This window comes from Mixophyes fleayi, chromosome 4 (assembly GCF_038048845.1).
Source record: "Mixophyes fleayi isolate aMixFle1 chromosome 4, aMixFle1.hap1, whole genome shotgun sequence".
Taxonomy (NCBI): Eukaryota; Metazoa; Chordata; class Amphibia; order Anura; family Limnodynastidae; genus Mixophyes; species Mixophyes fleayi.
This window is the reverse complement of record NC_134405.1, coordinates 91,883,379-91,902,086: the sequence shown is the minus strand read 5'-3', so window position 1 is coordinate 91,902,086 and position 18,708 is coordinate 91,883,379. Positions and strand designations below refer to the sequence as shown.

At 37.3% G+C, this 18,708-nt stretch overlaps 1 protein-coding gene across 1 annotated transcript in view; it reads right to left on the bottom strand.

Annotated features, from left to right (window-relative positions):
• Positions 1-3,564: 3,564 nt before the first annotated feature.
• The window catches only part of AGBL1 (AGBL carboxypeptidase 1), a 504,403-nt gene continuing 489,259 nt past the window's right edge, over positions 3,565-18,708 (bottom strand). Inside the window, exon 23 of the mRNA XM_075207747.1 lies at positions 3,565-7,820. Within this exon, the coding sequence (XP_075063848.1) occupies positions 7,706-7,820 (115 nt within the window). The 3' untranslated portion in view covers positions 3,565-7,705. The remainder of the gene's footprint in view (positions 7,821-18,708) is intronic.

Below are 18,708 nucleotides of genomic sequence, written 5' to 3'. Positions count from 1 at the left end.
ATACAGTGCCGCCGAAATGGAGCTGCTGCACATGCGCGACCGCATGCGCAGCAGCTGTCTCTATTTTTTTTCTTACTCTTAAGAATCTTGCGTGCGCCCCTGTAACCCTCATTCTCTGTTGTATGACACTTCATTTTATTGCTCTTGTGTGTGTAAATAGGGTAATACGATTTTGCTTTTACTACTAACACTTGCAAGGGTTTGAACTCATGTAAGGGTAGACAATTAAGCTACTAGACTTGGATCTCTGTACATCCATCTGTATCTCCATCAGCATGGATTATAAGTCTCAATATTTCACAGCATTGACCTGAGCCTCTCTTACTTACTATGATCATAAGTGTACATCTCAACCCACATATCTATCTCATTGGGTTGAATGGGGCCATTTCTGAATCCTCTGATCCCGCTACTAACTAACAATACTAGCAATCACTTTTACTATTGGACATAACCGACTAAGCAATACTTAACCTAAGGGATGTTACATATACATGATGGCAACAGTAAGAACAATGCTTCAAAGTCTATCCTACTATCACTTTAGGACACCTTCTCATTAATCTTGACATTTCAGTTTCCTAATATTTCCTTATATCATAATCCTACAGTTGCAATTGTGGCTAAAGGATTTCACCCTTTCAAATCCATAATGGCTCTAGGTGAAGATGCGCTCTGTCTCCTTTGAATTTCACAATGGTCAAGGAGGTTTTGGCCATAAGACATATTAGCCCCAAAATATCTAGGAAGTAAAAAGTGGCATTGCATGTGAAAGATCTGTTTTGATCAAAGTCATACTCCATACCTAATCTACTTAGTGAGCTTTGATGTTTCAGTGAGACATCAAACTATGGGATAAATGAGTTATCTCAAGGATTTGCCGAACATAAACATGTTACCTAGATTACTCTGTTTTTTTAAAAAAACTTCCTGCAAAGATCTTTCAGGACCAGCAACAGAGCATTATGAGGTATGTATTGTCAGGCAGACAGCCCAGAGTCAGGTTAAGTACAGTGAGACACTTACTAGACAGAGCATTTCTAGTACTACATATTAAAAAGTACTATCTAGCATTCATTTTTAATATGGCATTACTCTTGGGAACTTAAAGTGGCCCTGAAAAAAAGGATTGAAGTGGCCTCATGAGGGCAGGAACAAAATAACTGTAGGTGGAAAACAAAACAAGTAGGAAGGATTTAGATCTACTGGAATTTGGTTGTAGTAACATTCAGAAAACTAAGGAAGCCAACCAGCCCCGACATTAAATCAATAGAACTCCCGTTTAATAATTAGGCCTCTCTCTAGCACCAATATTAAAATAATAGTACACACATTTGATAAATAGACCTATTTCCCTCCAACCAACCCCACAAAAAATGAATAGCATTTACGTTTAACATTACCATTTCCCACAACCATCCTTGACTTTTAATAATTAATAATCACATTTAATAAATAGCTCTCCTCCACAAACTCAGCCCCACATTCAATTAATAGGCCCAAACCACCCCAGCATTAAATTACAGGTCCCATCACCCCATTCTAATTTAATAGGCCCCACTATAAAATTAAATATCCTACCAATAAATTAAATTGCCCCACTGTCATCTCACAAATAAAATAGCACCCATTAAGTAATTAGCCCCCACCTAAACTCCACCATTAAATTAACAGCCTAACTCCCACCCATGTACTATTAAGACATCCCCCCTCCCTTCCCTTATTTCACACATTATATAAAGAAGCCATCCATTCCCTCACACATTATAGCAACATACCTCCCCTCCTTTCCTTCACACATTATAGCATCCCACCCCTCCTTTCCTTCACACATTATAGCAGCCCCCACCTTACAATCACACACAGTATTACAGGCCCCCCTTTCAATCACACAGTGTAGCAGCCCCCCACTTTCCCTCATACTTACCTTGTTACTGGATCTTCTGGAGACTCCTCTGTCTACTCACGTGAGATGGCACCTGTCACATGGTGCACATCCCATGTGACATCAAGCACTTCAGAGATTGAAGGAGGCAGCCGGTCCATGGGAGGGCCCTGCGCCCGCCGCCCACTCTCGCCCCTCAAATACGTTTTCTTTTTTTCACCCCCTCCCCCCCCCCTAAGAAAAACATTCGGTGGCCTCTGGGAAAAGACCTGGTATGATCTATGACCAATCTGATGATTAGAATATTTGACAAAATGAGAAGCAGCAATAGCTGGTCTATGCTATTTATACACTTCTATGGATTGTAACATGGAACAGACCTCTGGTGTTGCAACTTTTTCCCACAGCAGCTTTTTTCATTAGTATTATGGGATCACTGCATATGGGACTATAAGCTGTCTGTCAGTTGGGAGCATGTCTCCTTTTTGAAACAATTTGTTATTTGTGCCAGGTCTTGTAACAAAAGACTTTGCCAGCTGGACTCACTATAGTATAACATTATTGTTCAACCTGGTACCTGTGGAAATTTTACTTCCTAATCTGCATTGTTAATCAAAATTTGCAATTACAACATTACAGTGCATCGATATACACATCGAGCTCTACACCATTGTAGACTAATCACAAAAAGCTATTACCACATTGCATGAATTGTTGTTCTCACAAAATGTATTGCCTAAGTATCTACACAAAAAGAAGTGGTGCTTTCAATAACTAGTATTTGGGGAAAAGAAATAATTAATATTAAATCTTTTATTTGTGGAAGGTTTGCGGTCCTTCCTGCAATTTTCCCTGGTTAATACAACCTTTGCTGGCAAACCTGTGGATGGGAGGGCACTTTATCCCAAATTTGGTTGAGCTACCCTAAAATAGAGCACTTATAGATGGATTAACACCAACTATTTGCAAGCATCACAGAGCTGTTGTCCATTCTTTCCTTTTCTCTGCTTCCCAGATAAAACTCCAGGAGCCCAAAGCACACTCAAAGGCTAAGCTGGCATATTATCAGTGCAGGTAGATGTCAGATAGCGTCTCATTGGAGAAGCTATAAATCAGGTATGGAATACTTACTGAAAATAATATATTATTAGCATTTTATACTATACTTCACACCAATTTTCTAGAAAAGACATATTACATTTTCAAGTGTTCTCCACTCATAAAGAACATGCATTATTATTATTATTATTATTATTATTATTATTAATTATTATTATTCTGTAGATCAAAATGGGAAGACTAAGGTTAAATGTAAAACCATTAAAAATATATCTTTGTTTCTGTATGTATAAATCCTTCTGACCTTGAGTAAGTTACACATTTCTGTCATCTCTATACTCAGGAAAAATAGGCACGTCAATTAAATGAATAAAAGTTATTGTGGGAAGAATAAAGTATTTTTATTTTGCCTGTTTATCCCATCTAATACCCATGCAACAAAATATTTATTTATCTATTGAAATGTGCTACCAAATAAAGCCTGAAGGTTAAAGACTTAAAAAAAAATATTCCTGTTGAAACTGATGCAAGTAAACATTGGTCTGGTCATTGAGATGGAAATACCTCATTTCGAGAAGGGGTTCATTTAACTTCAACAAACATGAAAACATTGACTACAATTATCAGTCATTAAAACTTTATTAAGATATTTGATATACAGCGTAATTTGAAGTTTAACATCACTACAGGGGGCATATTATCTCCATAAGCTGTTAATGTAATCTAGCTGCAAATCCCGCATCTAAGCTAATGTGGCATTTATGTCATACAACCCATTGAAGAGGCCTGTCCTTTACACATAGTGGAGGCAGCCATTTTCTGGCCTGAGGTAATATTAAACCTAATCAAATTACTAAGAATGAATGACATCACCCAGGCATTTATACCTAGTGAATTGATAAACTGCATGCTCAAGTATATTGGGTTAGCAAAGAATAAATACATGGCTGACACCACTGTTATCATTGAGGGGTACACTATAATAATACATAAAATTTAAATATCACAGCAAACATTTCCAACATAGTGGATTACATTTTAGTAGTCTTGATTAGGAAAGTCCTTAACACCCATTCTTGGGACAGTTATACAATTCATCTTAAAAATAAATACATAGAGGATGGTTTCAGACAATGAAAAAGTGCATTTAAAATTGATTGTATTTGACATTAAAACAAACCTAATTAATACAAAACAATACTTTTCTATTGTATATTTTAAGATTCAGGGTCATTTCTAAGTTTTGTAACTCATAGGGGGAAAAAAAAATTAGCCCCGAGATGCCACAATGTGTCTCCGGAACAGTCCGCAGAGACACATCACCTCAATGTTTCTTCTCAAGTCTCTGCTCATCCTCCATCTCATCCAATAGAAATAGAGTACAAAATGAGCGGAGATTCTATACCGTATCGGCCTGCAATGTGCACAACAGCACCTCACAGTTAATTAAATTCTCCTATATAATGTAGTTCTTGAAAATGTATATCCCCACCCCATCCCACTCCTCCCACAAAGTAATAGCTACCAAATTAAAAAATAAATCATATTTATAAAAGCGTGTCCAACTTAGCATACACACAAAAGTGTAGGATTTTTTGCAGAGTGTTTTCCTGCACACATTCAGTTCACAAATATGCCCACCTCTAACTGAGGCCCAAAATCAGCCATTTAGTAGGGAAAATAATTTTAATATCCCTGTTATAGTGTCTTTGCAAAAACTACTTGTTATTTTTCCCTCTCACCATTACACTGTTATAAATTTAGGTAGTTTCCATTAATTATAAATTAATTATAATTGTGTATATTATGAATTGCAATTTTGACAAGTATTCCTCAATGAAAGGAGTACTCTGTGTGTTGAGGGTCAAGGTCACGTCCGGTGGACAGGTGTATTGAATTACATGTCCCATAAAGTGTTTTATTGACTATGTCGCACTGTACTTCAAAGTGACTGGTAAATCACACTGCTTTAATCTGGTTTGAATTTGTGGTGGATCTTAGGAAGATCTCGTGGGTTTAGGCCTTGTAGCCTGGGTTTACGACACCCATTACTCATGGCTGGGGTTGCCAGAGGAGAATATAGAAGTTTTTGAGCCTACATTTGACCAACATTGCTTCAGAGAACTTTGGATTAAGTGGTGTTGCAAGAGGTTTTTTTTGCCAAACCTCACAGATTTATATATTCCCTGGATGCATATGAAAAGGATATTGAGGACAGATGGAGAAAATTTGTTTTTTTTCTTCCAGAAAGTAGAGGTGGTATGGATTGGTAGAGGTTGGTGGAGAGGTTTTAAATAGGAGATTGTTCCAAGATTTTAATGGTCGGAGGAGAAATCAAAAAGGTTTTCAACGAAACAACAATACATGTTTATCAAGGAGGTATGGTGGTCAGACACCAAAATGTGAAGTATAATACAGCTGTCTTTCAAAGTGATATGATCCACTTAAATAAGATCTGATTGGACCTATTCAAAATGCAATTGCAATTCTGGTGTGGAGGGGCTTTGGAGCTTAAGTTCCAGTGCTAGTGCCATATTCCTGACAACTGAGGTGGTTGGCACATAAGAAGTGGATGGCATGATGGATGAAAAGGTTATGTTGGTCAAAAAAAGAGAGGCCTGTTAAAAAAAAATGCTATTTAGGTCCCTGGATGTTCAGAAGGAATTTGGTTACTGTTTGTATCTTTAAATTCTATGGATCCCCTTTAAATGGTAGTTGCTTTCCAGGGCCCAATTATTTAGCTTTCCCAGTTTTTAAAATGTGTGTTTGCAAATGAGAAAACAACAAAAACGTCCACATAATTATCAATTTTACATATCTCAGGTTTCAGTTACATGTCTCAAAGATTTGTTAACTGTTTTAAAGTTGATTTAAAGTTCTGTAAAGTTCACTTGTAGTGGTATCATTCAAAAAATTTAATAAACTATTACTTTGAAAAAGAGAAGTGTATTTGTTTAATTAGGGTTTGGTATATGGATGGATAGCAATTTAATGCTGCAACATTCATGTAGTATGGTAGCAAAAGCCACTGAGAAAGCTAAGCTCATGGGATCTTTGAATTTTAGTGTTCCAGTGTATTCCCAGAAGACATGGCATGTGTATGATACTGTTTATATATTTTAATACATGGCCACATGTTAACGGATTTCTCACCAGCGGGATTTATCATTATTGAATAGGCACTGCCATTACACCAAAGAATCTTTGTGCTCTAAAAGAAACAATAATTATGTTCTAATTCTAATGTTGTTCATTATTTATTCTGTGGGGAGGAAAGTTAATGTGTACATAATGTCAGGTTATTTTTTGGGATAAATACATTGCTGTAGGAGACAGTGAGGGTTACTAACTAACATTGCTCAAAGGGGCAAATTTACACTAAACATAGCTTATCAGAGTTTCCATTTCATTACCTGAGTTGCAGGTGGATTGTAATAGCTGATTTCTGATTAATTGATATGGTTTTAGTGATAATGTGCCTCTTGTATGAATTGATGTTGTAAATAATAATTATATGTGTATTTATTTACACACTGCTACCTGCCATGAGAGATCATTGTTGGAGCACACGCTTTGTTCCCCTCCCTTCTGTCTCCAAGTCTCTTCTATCTCACTACCCTCACCCTCTATTCTGCCTTCCAAACAGATGTCTGATTACAAAATGCTACCTTCAGAAGGCAAGGAGATAGAGGAGGCAGGAGGTGAATGAATGGATGGAATATTTATCCAAATATCTATATGTTAAATCATATAGAATACTTTCAAAATTGAGTTGAATTGCCTTTAACTTTAAAGTAGAGTCCAAGTAAAAAAAATATTATGTTAAGATCATCTAAAGCTATCTAGTTTATACTGGCCTTTTAATTGTGTCTGTTTACCCAAAGACTAAGCATAGCCCACAGTAGTAGTAGACCAAAATGCCATATGTACCCCCCATTAGCAGCCAGCGGTCTCAGAGACTATGAGTACCCCACACTAGCAACCATAAAACATGAAAACAGTGAATTTGATTCCCAAATATCTCTGTAGTATAAATTATTTTGTTTCCTTAGAGTATAAATATGTGTTCTAAACTTCTATATAGCACATTTTCATTATGCAAAACTGGATTTACTTTATTCCACAGTTGCTTTCTCTATGTCTGGGAGACTACCAACTTAAGGGGAGAACCTCTGGACTCCATATAGAGCTAGCTATGCTCCCAGAGATCTCTTAACTGCTGCAAAGTGGAAGTGGACATGAGGTGAATTACATCATAAATCCTTTCCCACCACAGTATACCCCATGTTGTGAGGGACCTGATGACACAATTGCATCATCACATCCCTGCTACTCAGGTGATGTGGATTGGACTTTTGGCAATCAAAATTGAAATTCAGATTGCTACGCTCTCTTAATGATGTAATTTGCATCATTAAGCCCCTCCTTTCTCTTATCTTACTATCACAGCTTCCCATCTTCTGGAAGCAATTTAATAACAGTAGGCAAGTATGCTTTTATTCCCAGGTCCAACACTGCACAGTATTAGTAATAATTTCAAATAATATTCATGCTAAAAATGAAATGCTAAAATGAACAATTTGTGCTTTTTGCTGGAGTGCTGAAAGCTTTGTTCCTCACAGAGAGGGTAGGTAGCCTCTGGAGAGCAGCCATGTTGTTTTGATGGCACAGCAAGCAAGTCATTACACATTCGGAGGTAAAAACTTCCTCCATCATATCGGAGGTCTGGGCTGTGCCTTTTCTTGCTCCAACGGTTTCTTCCTAAAATCTGTCTTCATTATTGGTGTCCAACTCAGATAGTTCCTGATCTGAGCAGCTATCAGTATTGTAATCAATCTCCTCTTCGCACGGTGGTTCATCGTCGGTCTCAGTGCCGCTGCAAATGACAATAAAACAGAAATAAGTGACTCGCACATGATTAAACATTTCAGATATCAATCCATTTTCAGCACAGAAAAGGGATTAAGCAATTATTCTGTGTAATCACTTAACAACATAGCTAAATTTATATTCTGCTCCAGCATGCAAGGAAAAACGTATTATTGTATTTCATTCTTTAAACTGTTGTTAAACATTCCAGCTTTTTGTGATCTATTAAGCAGCTGGGTTATTCTTTATATGCCTCATATAAAATTATTAACACAATGTGAAGCCTACAAAAATATCTCATATGTTTCTTATAAGTAACAGTATAAGTTTATCTGGTGCTTATTTGCATGGGCTGTCTGGGCCGGTCCCATAGTGGGCTACCTTGGGCTGGGTCACTGGACCACCTACATTTGTTTCCATTAAAATAGACTGCTAAGTCAAATCTTGCCTTGGGCTAACATATGCAAACCCCTACCCTGCTTATTTGAAAATACATATATATATATATATATATTATCCCTGCCAGTTTACTATCCTTACTATCCTGTTAAAAGACATAAAATAAATATTTTTTCTATGTTCCAACCTATTTTTAATGAGGAATCCACCTTTGACTTTATTGATTTACATGTTTCTCCTGCAACTTTTATTAAAGGTATTGCTTCATTTATCTGGCATCAGTCTGTGCTTTTCAGCTTTATCTTTATATCATTATACAGTATTGAGTTGTCCTGGAATATGACAAAGCTCTCTATATTTTAATGAGTTTGTACCCAGAAATAAGTTTTTTTTGCTGTACTCCAAAGCAAGTAAAATATATAACTTTGCCCAAAAATGAAACTATTTGTGGGCCCCATAGGAGAGTTTTGTAAGGGCCCCCATGTACCACCCAATGTTGAAAAACTCACATATACACATGAGTTTTAACAGGGATGGGGGCCTCCACAGCTGGGGGTACCCTAACAGCTGTACCCCCTGCTACGATGGTAGTTCAACCCGTGACTCTGCCTCATAGTCCAGTGAATGATGTTTATTGCTCTCCGCCATGGTCATTATACTATTATTATACTTATTTCGTGTTTGTTAAATATATATCATTATATCTTACTTGTAAATTGACTATATTTGTGACTTAAAATGCTATGGGTAATAACAGTGGTGTAACTATTGCAAATTCATCATCATCATTTATATAGCGCCACTAATTGTGCAGTGCTGTACAAAGAACTCATTCACATCAGTCCCTGCGCCATTGGAGCTTATAGTGTAAATTCCCTAACATACAAAACACAGAGAGAGAGAGAGAGACAGACAGACTAGGGTCAATTTTGATAGCAGCCAATGTTTTTTTTCTACTTGTATGTTTTTAGAGTGTGTAAGGAAACTGAAACACCCAGAGGAAACCCACAAAACATTGAGGAGAACATACAAACTCTGCACGGAGAACACCATGGTCGGGAATTGAACTCATGACCCCAGCGCTGTGAGACAGAATTGCAAACCACTTAGCTGTCCGCTCAGGAAGTGCTGCCATTAAGGGACATGGAGGTGACGCTTATCCGGTAACATCCTTTCCAACCCACGGCCGGGCTCGTCTGAGCACAGTAAAGCCTCAAATGGGCCCTCATCCCAAATTTTGTTATGAGGCCCAGAAGTGTTATGTTCCTCCTTTGGGTAATAATCACTATATGTCACTTAGTTTGGGGGAGTTGCGCCTAATTTAAAGCAAATTATGGCTACAATATTGTTGAAGATTTATAGATTATACTTTATATATTTCCAGTCATTAAGAAACCCACTGCAAATATTAATAACAGGGGAAACAGTATAGATTTCCACCATTACAATTAACAAGTAACCTCAGCTGAGTTTCAGAGTGAAGCAAAATGTCTGCTGTCATCAAGCTTATGGTAAGGACTACCCTAATGCTTGCAAATATCATATTTTATTTGTTAAAATTACAAATGCTCTAAATGTCTGAAGTGATTTTATGGCCGCCTGTATGATGTCATATTATATGATAGGGCAGCACATACGTGATGGGTCTAAGGACTTGCACCATTCACGAACTGCATTTGTACAGCATGTGTCATTATCTCTGCGCCTCAGTTTCCTACGTCCTCTGTATGTACTCAAGAGCTAAAGGGCACAGGTCAGTAAATTCCCAACATCGACCACATCAGGCACAACCTGAGTGATGGATATTCAAGTGCATAGCAAAAAAGGCTTTTGTGAATGTCATTTTAAACATCCAAGGCTGACATATTTATTAAGTCAGCAAAGCCATTATTAGATACTTGTTTTCCATATCACAGGGAGCAGCTCCCCCAGAGGCAGACTCAAATGTAATACATGTTAATGAAATTGTTTGTGCAGAATTTAAATGCAATCACACTACATTAGTGTAAACTGAAAGACACAGACAGTATGCGATTAATAGATGTTTAAGACTAAGAAAAATATTGCACTGTTTAAGGACAGCTAAACACAACATTTCCCAACTCTGCAAAAATGCAGATATGTAAGACCTTGTACACACATTAGTGCACATAAACATTCTGTTTTTTAAACCACCCCTGTATAATCATTCTGTGCCTAGTTTATCAGGATTGTAGGTCTGGCTGGAAATACGTACAGTTTTAAGACTAAAAAAGACACTTCAAATTCCATCACTACTAGCACTTTCGGGACACTTTTACACGTTTCTAATTTGCGTGTCCTATGCCTGGGGAGGGAAAGGACCTGCAAGCATAGGGAGAGCATAGCAATGACATGTTCATATAATTGCTATATAATTAGAGGAGGATGTAGCCACAGAGATGCCTGTCAGAGGGTATATCTGTTGTGGGTACTTCACACATGGAGCGAAGAGCAAAGATGGTTATCTGCACAGACCTAAGCAGTGTAAAATAAAACAAATTCAATAAATAAGAGCATGTCCCCCTCCTAAAGTGGTCTAAAGACCAGCGCTTATAGACTGGGCTGATTGCCACTAATGTGAGGGGGAGAAACAACATGGACTAAAACCAGCTGGGTGGGTTCCCCATGTCATAGATGGCCAGAGCCCAAACATGTTCAAAACAGGGCAGAAATTTCCTAGGGAAATCAGGCCCGCAAAAAAAAGTGGACATCCCATCTAGGAGAAAACAGCCCTGTGCTGATAGCACTGGGGCTCCTTCCAACACAAATGTGCCCAATTCAAAATGGCCTCTTTAGTGTCTGTACACCAACACAAGATGCTACCTGTGCTGTATTAAGGTATTCTTCAGATAACATATGCTCTTCAGTCTGTTATACCTCCACTCTTCTGTCAAAATATCTAGCTTACATAACATCTTCTGATAACATCATTATTTATAGTGTCAACACATTATGCAGTGCTTTACAGAGAATATATAATCATCCATATCAGTTCCAGGCTCGAAATTTCCTACCTAACATGCACACACTTCATCAGAAGCCTTTTAAGCTACCAGTATGTCTTTGGAGTGTGGGAGGAAATTGGAGCACATTGAGGTAAGCCACACAAAACATGAGGTACAAAAGTATAAATATATTTGTCTATTCCTGGAGATCACTGTTGTATCCTGCTTTGATTTTTTTTTACCAAAGGTGGTAAACCTATAACTCATTTCCATATTTAGAATTTGTTTAAAATTCCCCAGCAGCTGTCCACTGTTTCTTAAAACCAATGGATTAAAAGTCCTACAGTTGACATGATTAGAGGAAAGCCAAACACACACAGAAGTAGAACCAGTACAGATTCACCACAGTAGAAGCTGGTGCCCTAGAGGCTACTGTCAGAGCCCACATAAAATGAGCCTGATAGACTCCTCACTAGGCTTACCTTACATGACCCCCAAGAAAGTGCCCATGAGACAAAATATTTTATGTATTTTTGTCATACAGAAGAAGGCCTTTGTATCATGGGCCTTCCCACCACCCCATTCCCTCCTCACCCAGTTTATTGCTGGTCCCTTGTACCGTGGCATTAGCCCTATCTATGTTCTCCATAATACCCACTGATCACATCTCTCACAAAGCTGAGGGCTATGATTGGGGCTACATGCACATATTTAACATGCTTGGCAGCGTGGGTACAGGTTTAACCCCTTGTAAAAGCCTAATGGTTGGCATTTTAAGGGTTAACAGAGAAGTATGCCAAACATGAGGTTGTCATGAACTTATTTAGCAGTAGCAGTAGCAGGGGCGGGCTGGACCGGGGGACAGGGGGGCAGCAGGCACCCGGGCCGCTCAGTCTAACGGCTGATCGGCCGCCTCCCCCCGTCCCCCCATGGATGAAAAAAATAGGTTAATATTGTCAGCGCACAGGCATTATGACGCGGCTTCATCGCGTGTCATGTGATGCGGCCGCCTGTGCGCCCCCCGGGCTGATACCTGCCAGCCCACGCCTGAGCAGTAGGACACATATATTATTTTGAATATAAGTACATTTTAAGAATTCTGTTCTTGTAAGATGTTGCAAGAGTTCAACGGCTCAGCATTGAGGATGGTTTATTTAAAGAGCAAAAAAAAAAAAAACACAGACTTTAATTAAACATCAAATGACTCAGGAAGACTTTTACAACAAATGTGTAAGTAATCTGTTAAATAGATGAGCAATGAAGTTAATCCTGAATTAGAGCTGTACAGAGCATAAAGATTATATACACAGTGTGTGAAGATTGGAAGATTCGCTCTGACACTGTAACACTGTCTCAATAAATCTAGTGAGAAACCTAGGCTTATTATCACATGCAATATGTATTAGCAATGTAATTTCATACAATTCTGGAAGGGATGAGAATCTGTCAATTTAATGACTGTAAGATGTTTTTGATAGGTGTTCTTTAATATAAAGGCTTAATAGTTCAGTGCAGTAGAATGTCTTAAATAAGGCTATTTTGTGCTATACACATGATTTAACCATTGTGTAGCTTGTTTTTGGCAAAGGAATCATGAATGTATGGATTTGGGCCTTGTATTTATATTATATTTAGAAATGAGCCTGTGACTTTTTTTTGCTCTTTCTGGGATGATTCACTTTAGGCTTGGATGAGATTGTTGTGCATTCATGTAAATCCTTCTGAAAGAGGCATCCTCTACCCAAAAGCAACTGCATGTTACTAGCCTAGACTATAGGGGCAGGGGTAGTTAACAAGATTGGGTCACCTGGAGTGGCAACTCCGCATACCTAGTGTTGCCAGTATAATGGACAGGGTGGCCCAAAGACCCCTGCCCATTATAGCAAAAATAACTTATACACTATCTTAATTGAATGAACAGCTCCCCAAAACCCTTGCTCAACATGTTATTAAATAAAATAATATAATTTTCTTGGTCCATCTTAGTTGAGATAAGAAGAAAATAAATCACCCTAAAAATTAGCCACCTTCACATTACAAACACTCAAAGCAAATGATCAAAGCTAGGATTCCACAGGACTATATTTAATCACTAGTCAACTATAAGTAATTTTCTGTCCTGGTCAAATATGATTGAAGGCCTGCCCCGGTTATAGTGATTTTGCTTTTGTTGTTTGTAAGAATGGGTGGGCCATTTTTTTTAAAATTTGGACTATAGCAGATCAAGAAAGAAGAATGTATATAAATATATATATATATATATATATATATATATATATATATATATATATATATATATATATATATATATACACACATACACACACACACACATTTTATATATATATCTATAATATAAATGTCTAGCGGCGTGTGTTAGTCTGTCTGTGTGTGTAAAAAATAAAACCAAGCTGCAGCGCCACCTGTTGGGTGGAGTTATACACTGACCTACTAAATTCTTAGTGTGTGTGGGGAAAAAAATCAGAAAGGGCTGAAATTTGGTATACTAAGATGTTTTTAATTTGTTAATTTAATTTGTTAATTGTTAAAAGTGTTTATAAAGATTTTAAAAAAATATATATATATTTCTTGAAGGAGAAGTGACAGTTGGGAGTGGTTGGTGGTTGCCGGGGGTGACAGTGGGGAGTGGTTGGTGGTTGAGGCCTGAGCTATGGCCCAAATGCATGACAAGAACCTTTTTAACACCTTAAGTAGCTTGATTTGACTAGAATGCATGAGTATCATGCACGGGTTAACTTGTTATATATATATATATATATATATATATATATATATATATATATATATATATATATATATATATATACACATACACACATATGTATATACTGTGCCTACATATACTACATATAGCCTACATATATATATATATATATATATATATATATATATATATATATATATATATATATATATATATATATATATATATATATATATATATATACACACACACACACACACACACACACACACACACACACACACACACACACACATATATATATATATATATATATATATATATATATATATATATATATATATATATATATATATATATATATATATCTTAGGTGGTCAGACACTGCCGGGGCAATTTTCAGCTCAGGACTGGTAGCATCTGGAAAGTGGGTGCACTGTGTTTTGTATCCTCCAGAGAGGCACCAACCCTGTGATAACCAGCCTGTGGCTACTTTTCTCAACAGCAAGGATCAACTACAGTCCTTCTTATAGTGTACACCAGTCAGGACTGGTTGAGGATTAGGGTGGCTGTCTATTTTTGGATTACTAAGGTGCATTGGTGCAAAACCAATGTGTTTTTGCAGCATGGATCTGGTGTGTCAGGTAAATGAGTTCCTCTGTGTGTAAGTAGGTACCTTTTAAAGACCAAGTAGGGTCCCTATTTAATATTAATTTATATCAAATGCTATGTATTACTGAGTTGAATAATAATCTTGAAATAAGTGAATGGTTTAAGCTAGAGTTGTCATCTGGCTAGTATGTTACTGGCCTGGCTGGTAAAAAATCTGCCAATATTTTTAATAGGGCAAAAAACTCTACAGATAGGAAGCATTGCCCCAGAAAAGATGAAAATCATTATTTATACCTGAATAAAAATATTCCTCTTTCACCCGTCTGCATCAGGTTGCCATATTGGGAAGTAGGTCCTCCTTTAACTAAACAGCCAGATAATGACTGACACTTTGCAGACTTGATTTAAATTGATGCTCTGTATGAATCAGTGGATTCAAGCATGGACAGTCCCAATGACATCACAGCACCTCAAGTGACTGTAGTCACAGCTTTCGGACTTGAACCAGATTCAATTAAAAATGTGTTTTACATTTAACACCGTATTTTACCTTCACACTTCTATTTAAAAATTCCTATTTTATGATCCTGTATATTTAGCAAATGGCATTTGCCAGTCTTACACTACTTGTTAGAAATAATGGCTATGCCTATATTCTTTAAAAATCTGGATTTAAATAATGGCTATGCCTATATTCTTAAAAAATATGGATTTAAATCAATGCATAGAACATTCTGCAAAATTTAGATATGAAAGTATAAATAAAGTAGAACAATCTGCTATTTCTTTCAAATGCCTTATGTAATTGAAGAGCTTTCCTTTCAGATCTTTAAAAGGATGATTTGTGCTGTATTTATAATGTGGATTTAACATTTTATAGGAAGCAGCAGTAGGTCTTTCTTATTGCAGTAAAACATGGAATATTCACTACAAGAGCAACTTAGCAGGCTCTTTAGAATAGTTTATTTCTGAATGTTATACAGCAGTTGAACATGGTACAAATTGTCCCTTTAAATGCAGCTATCCTTTGCCTATTTATCAAGCATCAAAGTGGTACAAGTACAGCCGCAATTCTTCATCTGCTATAGCCACCTCAGGATGGCGATAGCAGAAGATAATTCATTAAAAAATTATTTATTATTATTTTAATTTCAATTTTGAATTATTTTAAAATATTAGGCATTTTCTAAAATCTTTTTATTTTTTACAATTTGAGTTTTATTTATTTATTTATTTATTGTTATTACTGGAATTCAACATCAAAGTCTAGGCTTCCAGCTCCACTGTGCATGCGTGAACTGTCCAGCTGGGTCACACATACCCTTTAACTGAACCGGGTGAAGGATAAGTTAACTAACTTACTATCACCATATATTATTAAATAGAGCTGCAAAAGTTACAATGACAGGATCTTAAAGTCACCTTGACACCTTAAAAGCTCCTTATTTACTAATACAGATCTTTCAAACTGAGGTGTATATTGTGTTAAACAGGTTCAAACGCAGTTTATTCTTCTTCATCCTGTAGCTTCTTTCAGGAAGCCTCCAAACACAGTTTAAGGTTTCTTTACATTCATGCATGAGCAGAAGAAACAGGTGGAACATTGCGGGTGTTGGGCTGGGGATTCTAATACACCTCTGCAGCTGGAGCTAATATAAGGCGGCACTTCTTCTTCGTGGAAGCAGTTGACATACACACCCAGATTTCAAGGTGTCAGTATGCCTGCAAGAACCTGGTTGCCTCTTATATTGTAACAATTAATTACATTAGATATTTGTGTCTGGAAATCAGGTTGAGCGAGAAGATTGAGCATATCAGTTCTCTAGTCACTTCATGAGTCAGTGATTTCTAGTGAATGGATAGGCTGCCCCTGCTTAACAGTGGTTTATCACACAAAATAGCTGGCCCAACTTTACCTGTTCGACAGGTGCATTTTAAAATACAATTACAATTATTTGTTTAATAAAACTTTCCTCCTCAAAATATAAGATTTTATTGTCAAATTAACAAAAATGTAAGTGATAAAACTCTATATACCTTATTTAGACCCTAAGGATAATTTTCCATAAATAAACATCATATCTGGTTCTTTAGTTTTACACTCTTTATTAAAACATGTCTTGTGGCTTATTTATTTTCGTACTTTTTCAAACTGAGTCTCAAATGCTGTTGGCATACATCTATAATTCTGCTATTGAACCATATTGTTATTAAGTATCATTTGTCAGGATCCCTATATTGCGCTACTACCTACTGTATATCATGTATGTTCAAAATGGCAGCTGTCAGATTCAATTCTTGAACAAAAACATATAGCAACCTGGCTTAGACTTTTAACATTTATCTCATGACCATAATCAGGATCAAATGTCACTGTGAACCTGTCTTATCCTTGTATAACCATCTGATCTCTGTCCTATTATGTGCACACCATTTGCTCTGTGATTGATGTTCTATATGCAATTTCTCATCTCTCTCAAGTAGCACTCATTCTAGAAACAAAAAAAGGCAATTTCTGACTGATGGGGAAAAGAAAGGTGAAGAGATGCCTAATAAGGAAAGTGTGTTTATGAAAGGACTACAATATCCAGAGTGGTAGACATCACACATTTGCATTTCTTCTAAACAGGATCTGTTGCAAATGTCTAAGATAATGTTTAGAACCATTTTCATAAATAAACAATAACAGGTCAGACCTATGAAGTGCACACCTTGGTCTTGCACTGTAGCACATGGTTGGCCTAGCCCATATCAAGGTGCAAACCTGCCTTCCTCTTTCTGGAGACACCTCTGTCAAGATAGAAGTGTGTCTAGGTGTGAGGAGAGGGGGAACATGACACATCAAAGACATCTCATCGCTTTATTACCATTAGTGAACTGAAAAACAAATTTCTCTTTAAACTGCTCATTTATGGCATGAATTAATCACGAGTTAGGGGATATAGGGACTGTCCTTATTACATGAACCACTTATATATATGTGAAGATTTCTATTACTTTACTCAGTGCTTGTCTACAAATGTGCTTCTCCACCAAAGTGCAACATGAAGGCATAATATGAGTATAATTAAGAGTAAAGGACAGGCCTGGCCAACCACTGGCTCTCCAGCTGTTGTGAAGTCCCAGCATGCCCTGTCTGCTATCAACTGGCTATCTACTGGCAAAGCATGCTGGGACTTGTAGTTTCACAACACCTGGAAAGCCACAGGTTGGCCAGGCCTGGTATAAGACAAGAACCGCTGACTAGTGCAAGATTCAAGTCATTTATGTAGTGGAAATGTCCATGTCAACCTGCACATAGCAAAGAATTCCCCTAAAAATTGCCCCTCTCCACCCCCTATCTCAGAACAATAGTCTCGAGCTGAAGAAGGAAATATCTGATTTGCACTGGGCCTCTAAGGTAGGCGCACCAATGCACCTAGTGCAAACTTCTGCACCTCTAAAAACATTGCACTCTTGCTCCGCAAACCTATGCTCTTTGGCGGAAATCTAAGCACACAGCAGGGACAAAGCTGATTTTGCAGTGCGCTGTGGCTGCTTTGTGCTTGTAAATGGCTTCCACTGTATATGTATGTAATCCACTTTGATGGGCTGTTAGTTTGTTTGTCTATCCTTTTTTCCAAAGCTACTGGGTACCATTTTTCAAAAAATATTTTAGGAGATAGGGCTTTTATTTTAAACCATGGGGATATTACTGTCTACTACTGTACGGAGGGCATTAGATGTTAGACTGTATCTTATAAGCATGCTGGGAGCGTCATTACAAACCTTATCTCAGACAAATCATAATACTCTGTGCTGCTGAGGCATTGCAGAGAAAAGGAGCTACAATATGGTTCCTTGTAACAGGGAAATTGTTACAGGCTACAGGCGGACTCTCTTATTCGCTACATGGGTGGAAGGTTATATTAAGAAGGACAACCCCCTGTAAGCCTTATAACAATGTATATTGTGCATTCTCTGGCGATGCACAAATCACTTATTAAATCACACAAAACCCTTATATTTTCTCCTTACTATACCCTTCATATTCCAATCTATCACCCATTCTTACTTCATCTGGAAAGACCACAAGGTTAGGCAGTCAGCCTTAAGGGTGCAGTTTGCAGACTTAACTACCTTCCATATCTTTGCAGTTGTCTGGAAGATAGAGTAATCAATATGGACATGGTAAGCAGTGGGATCAAGATGGA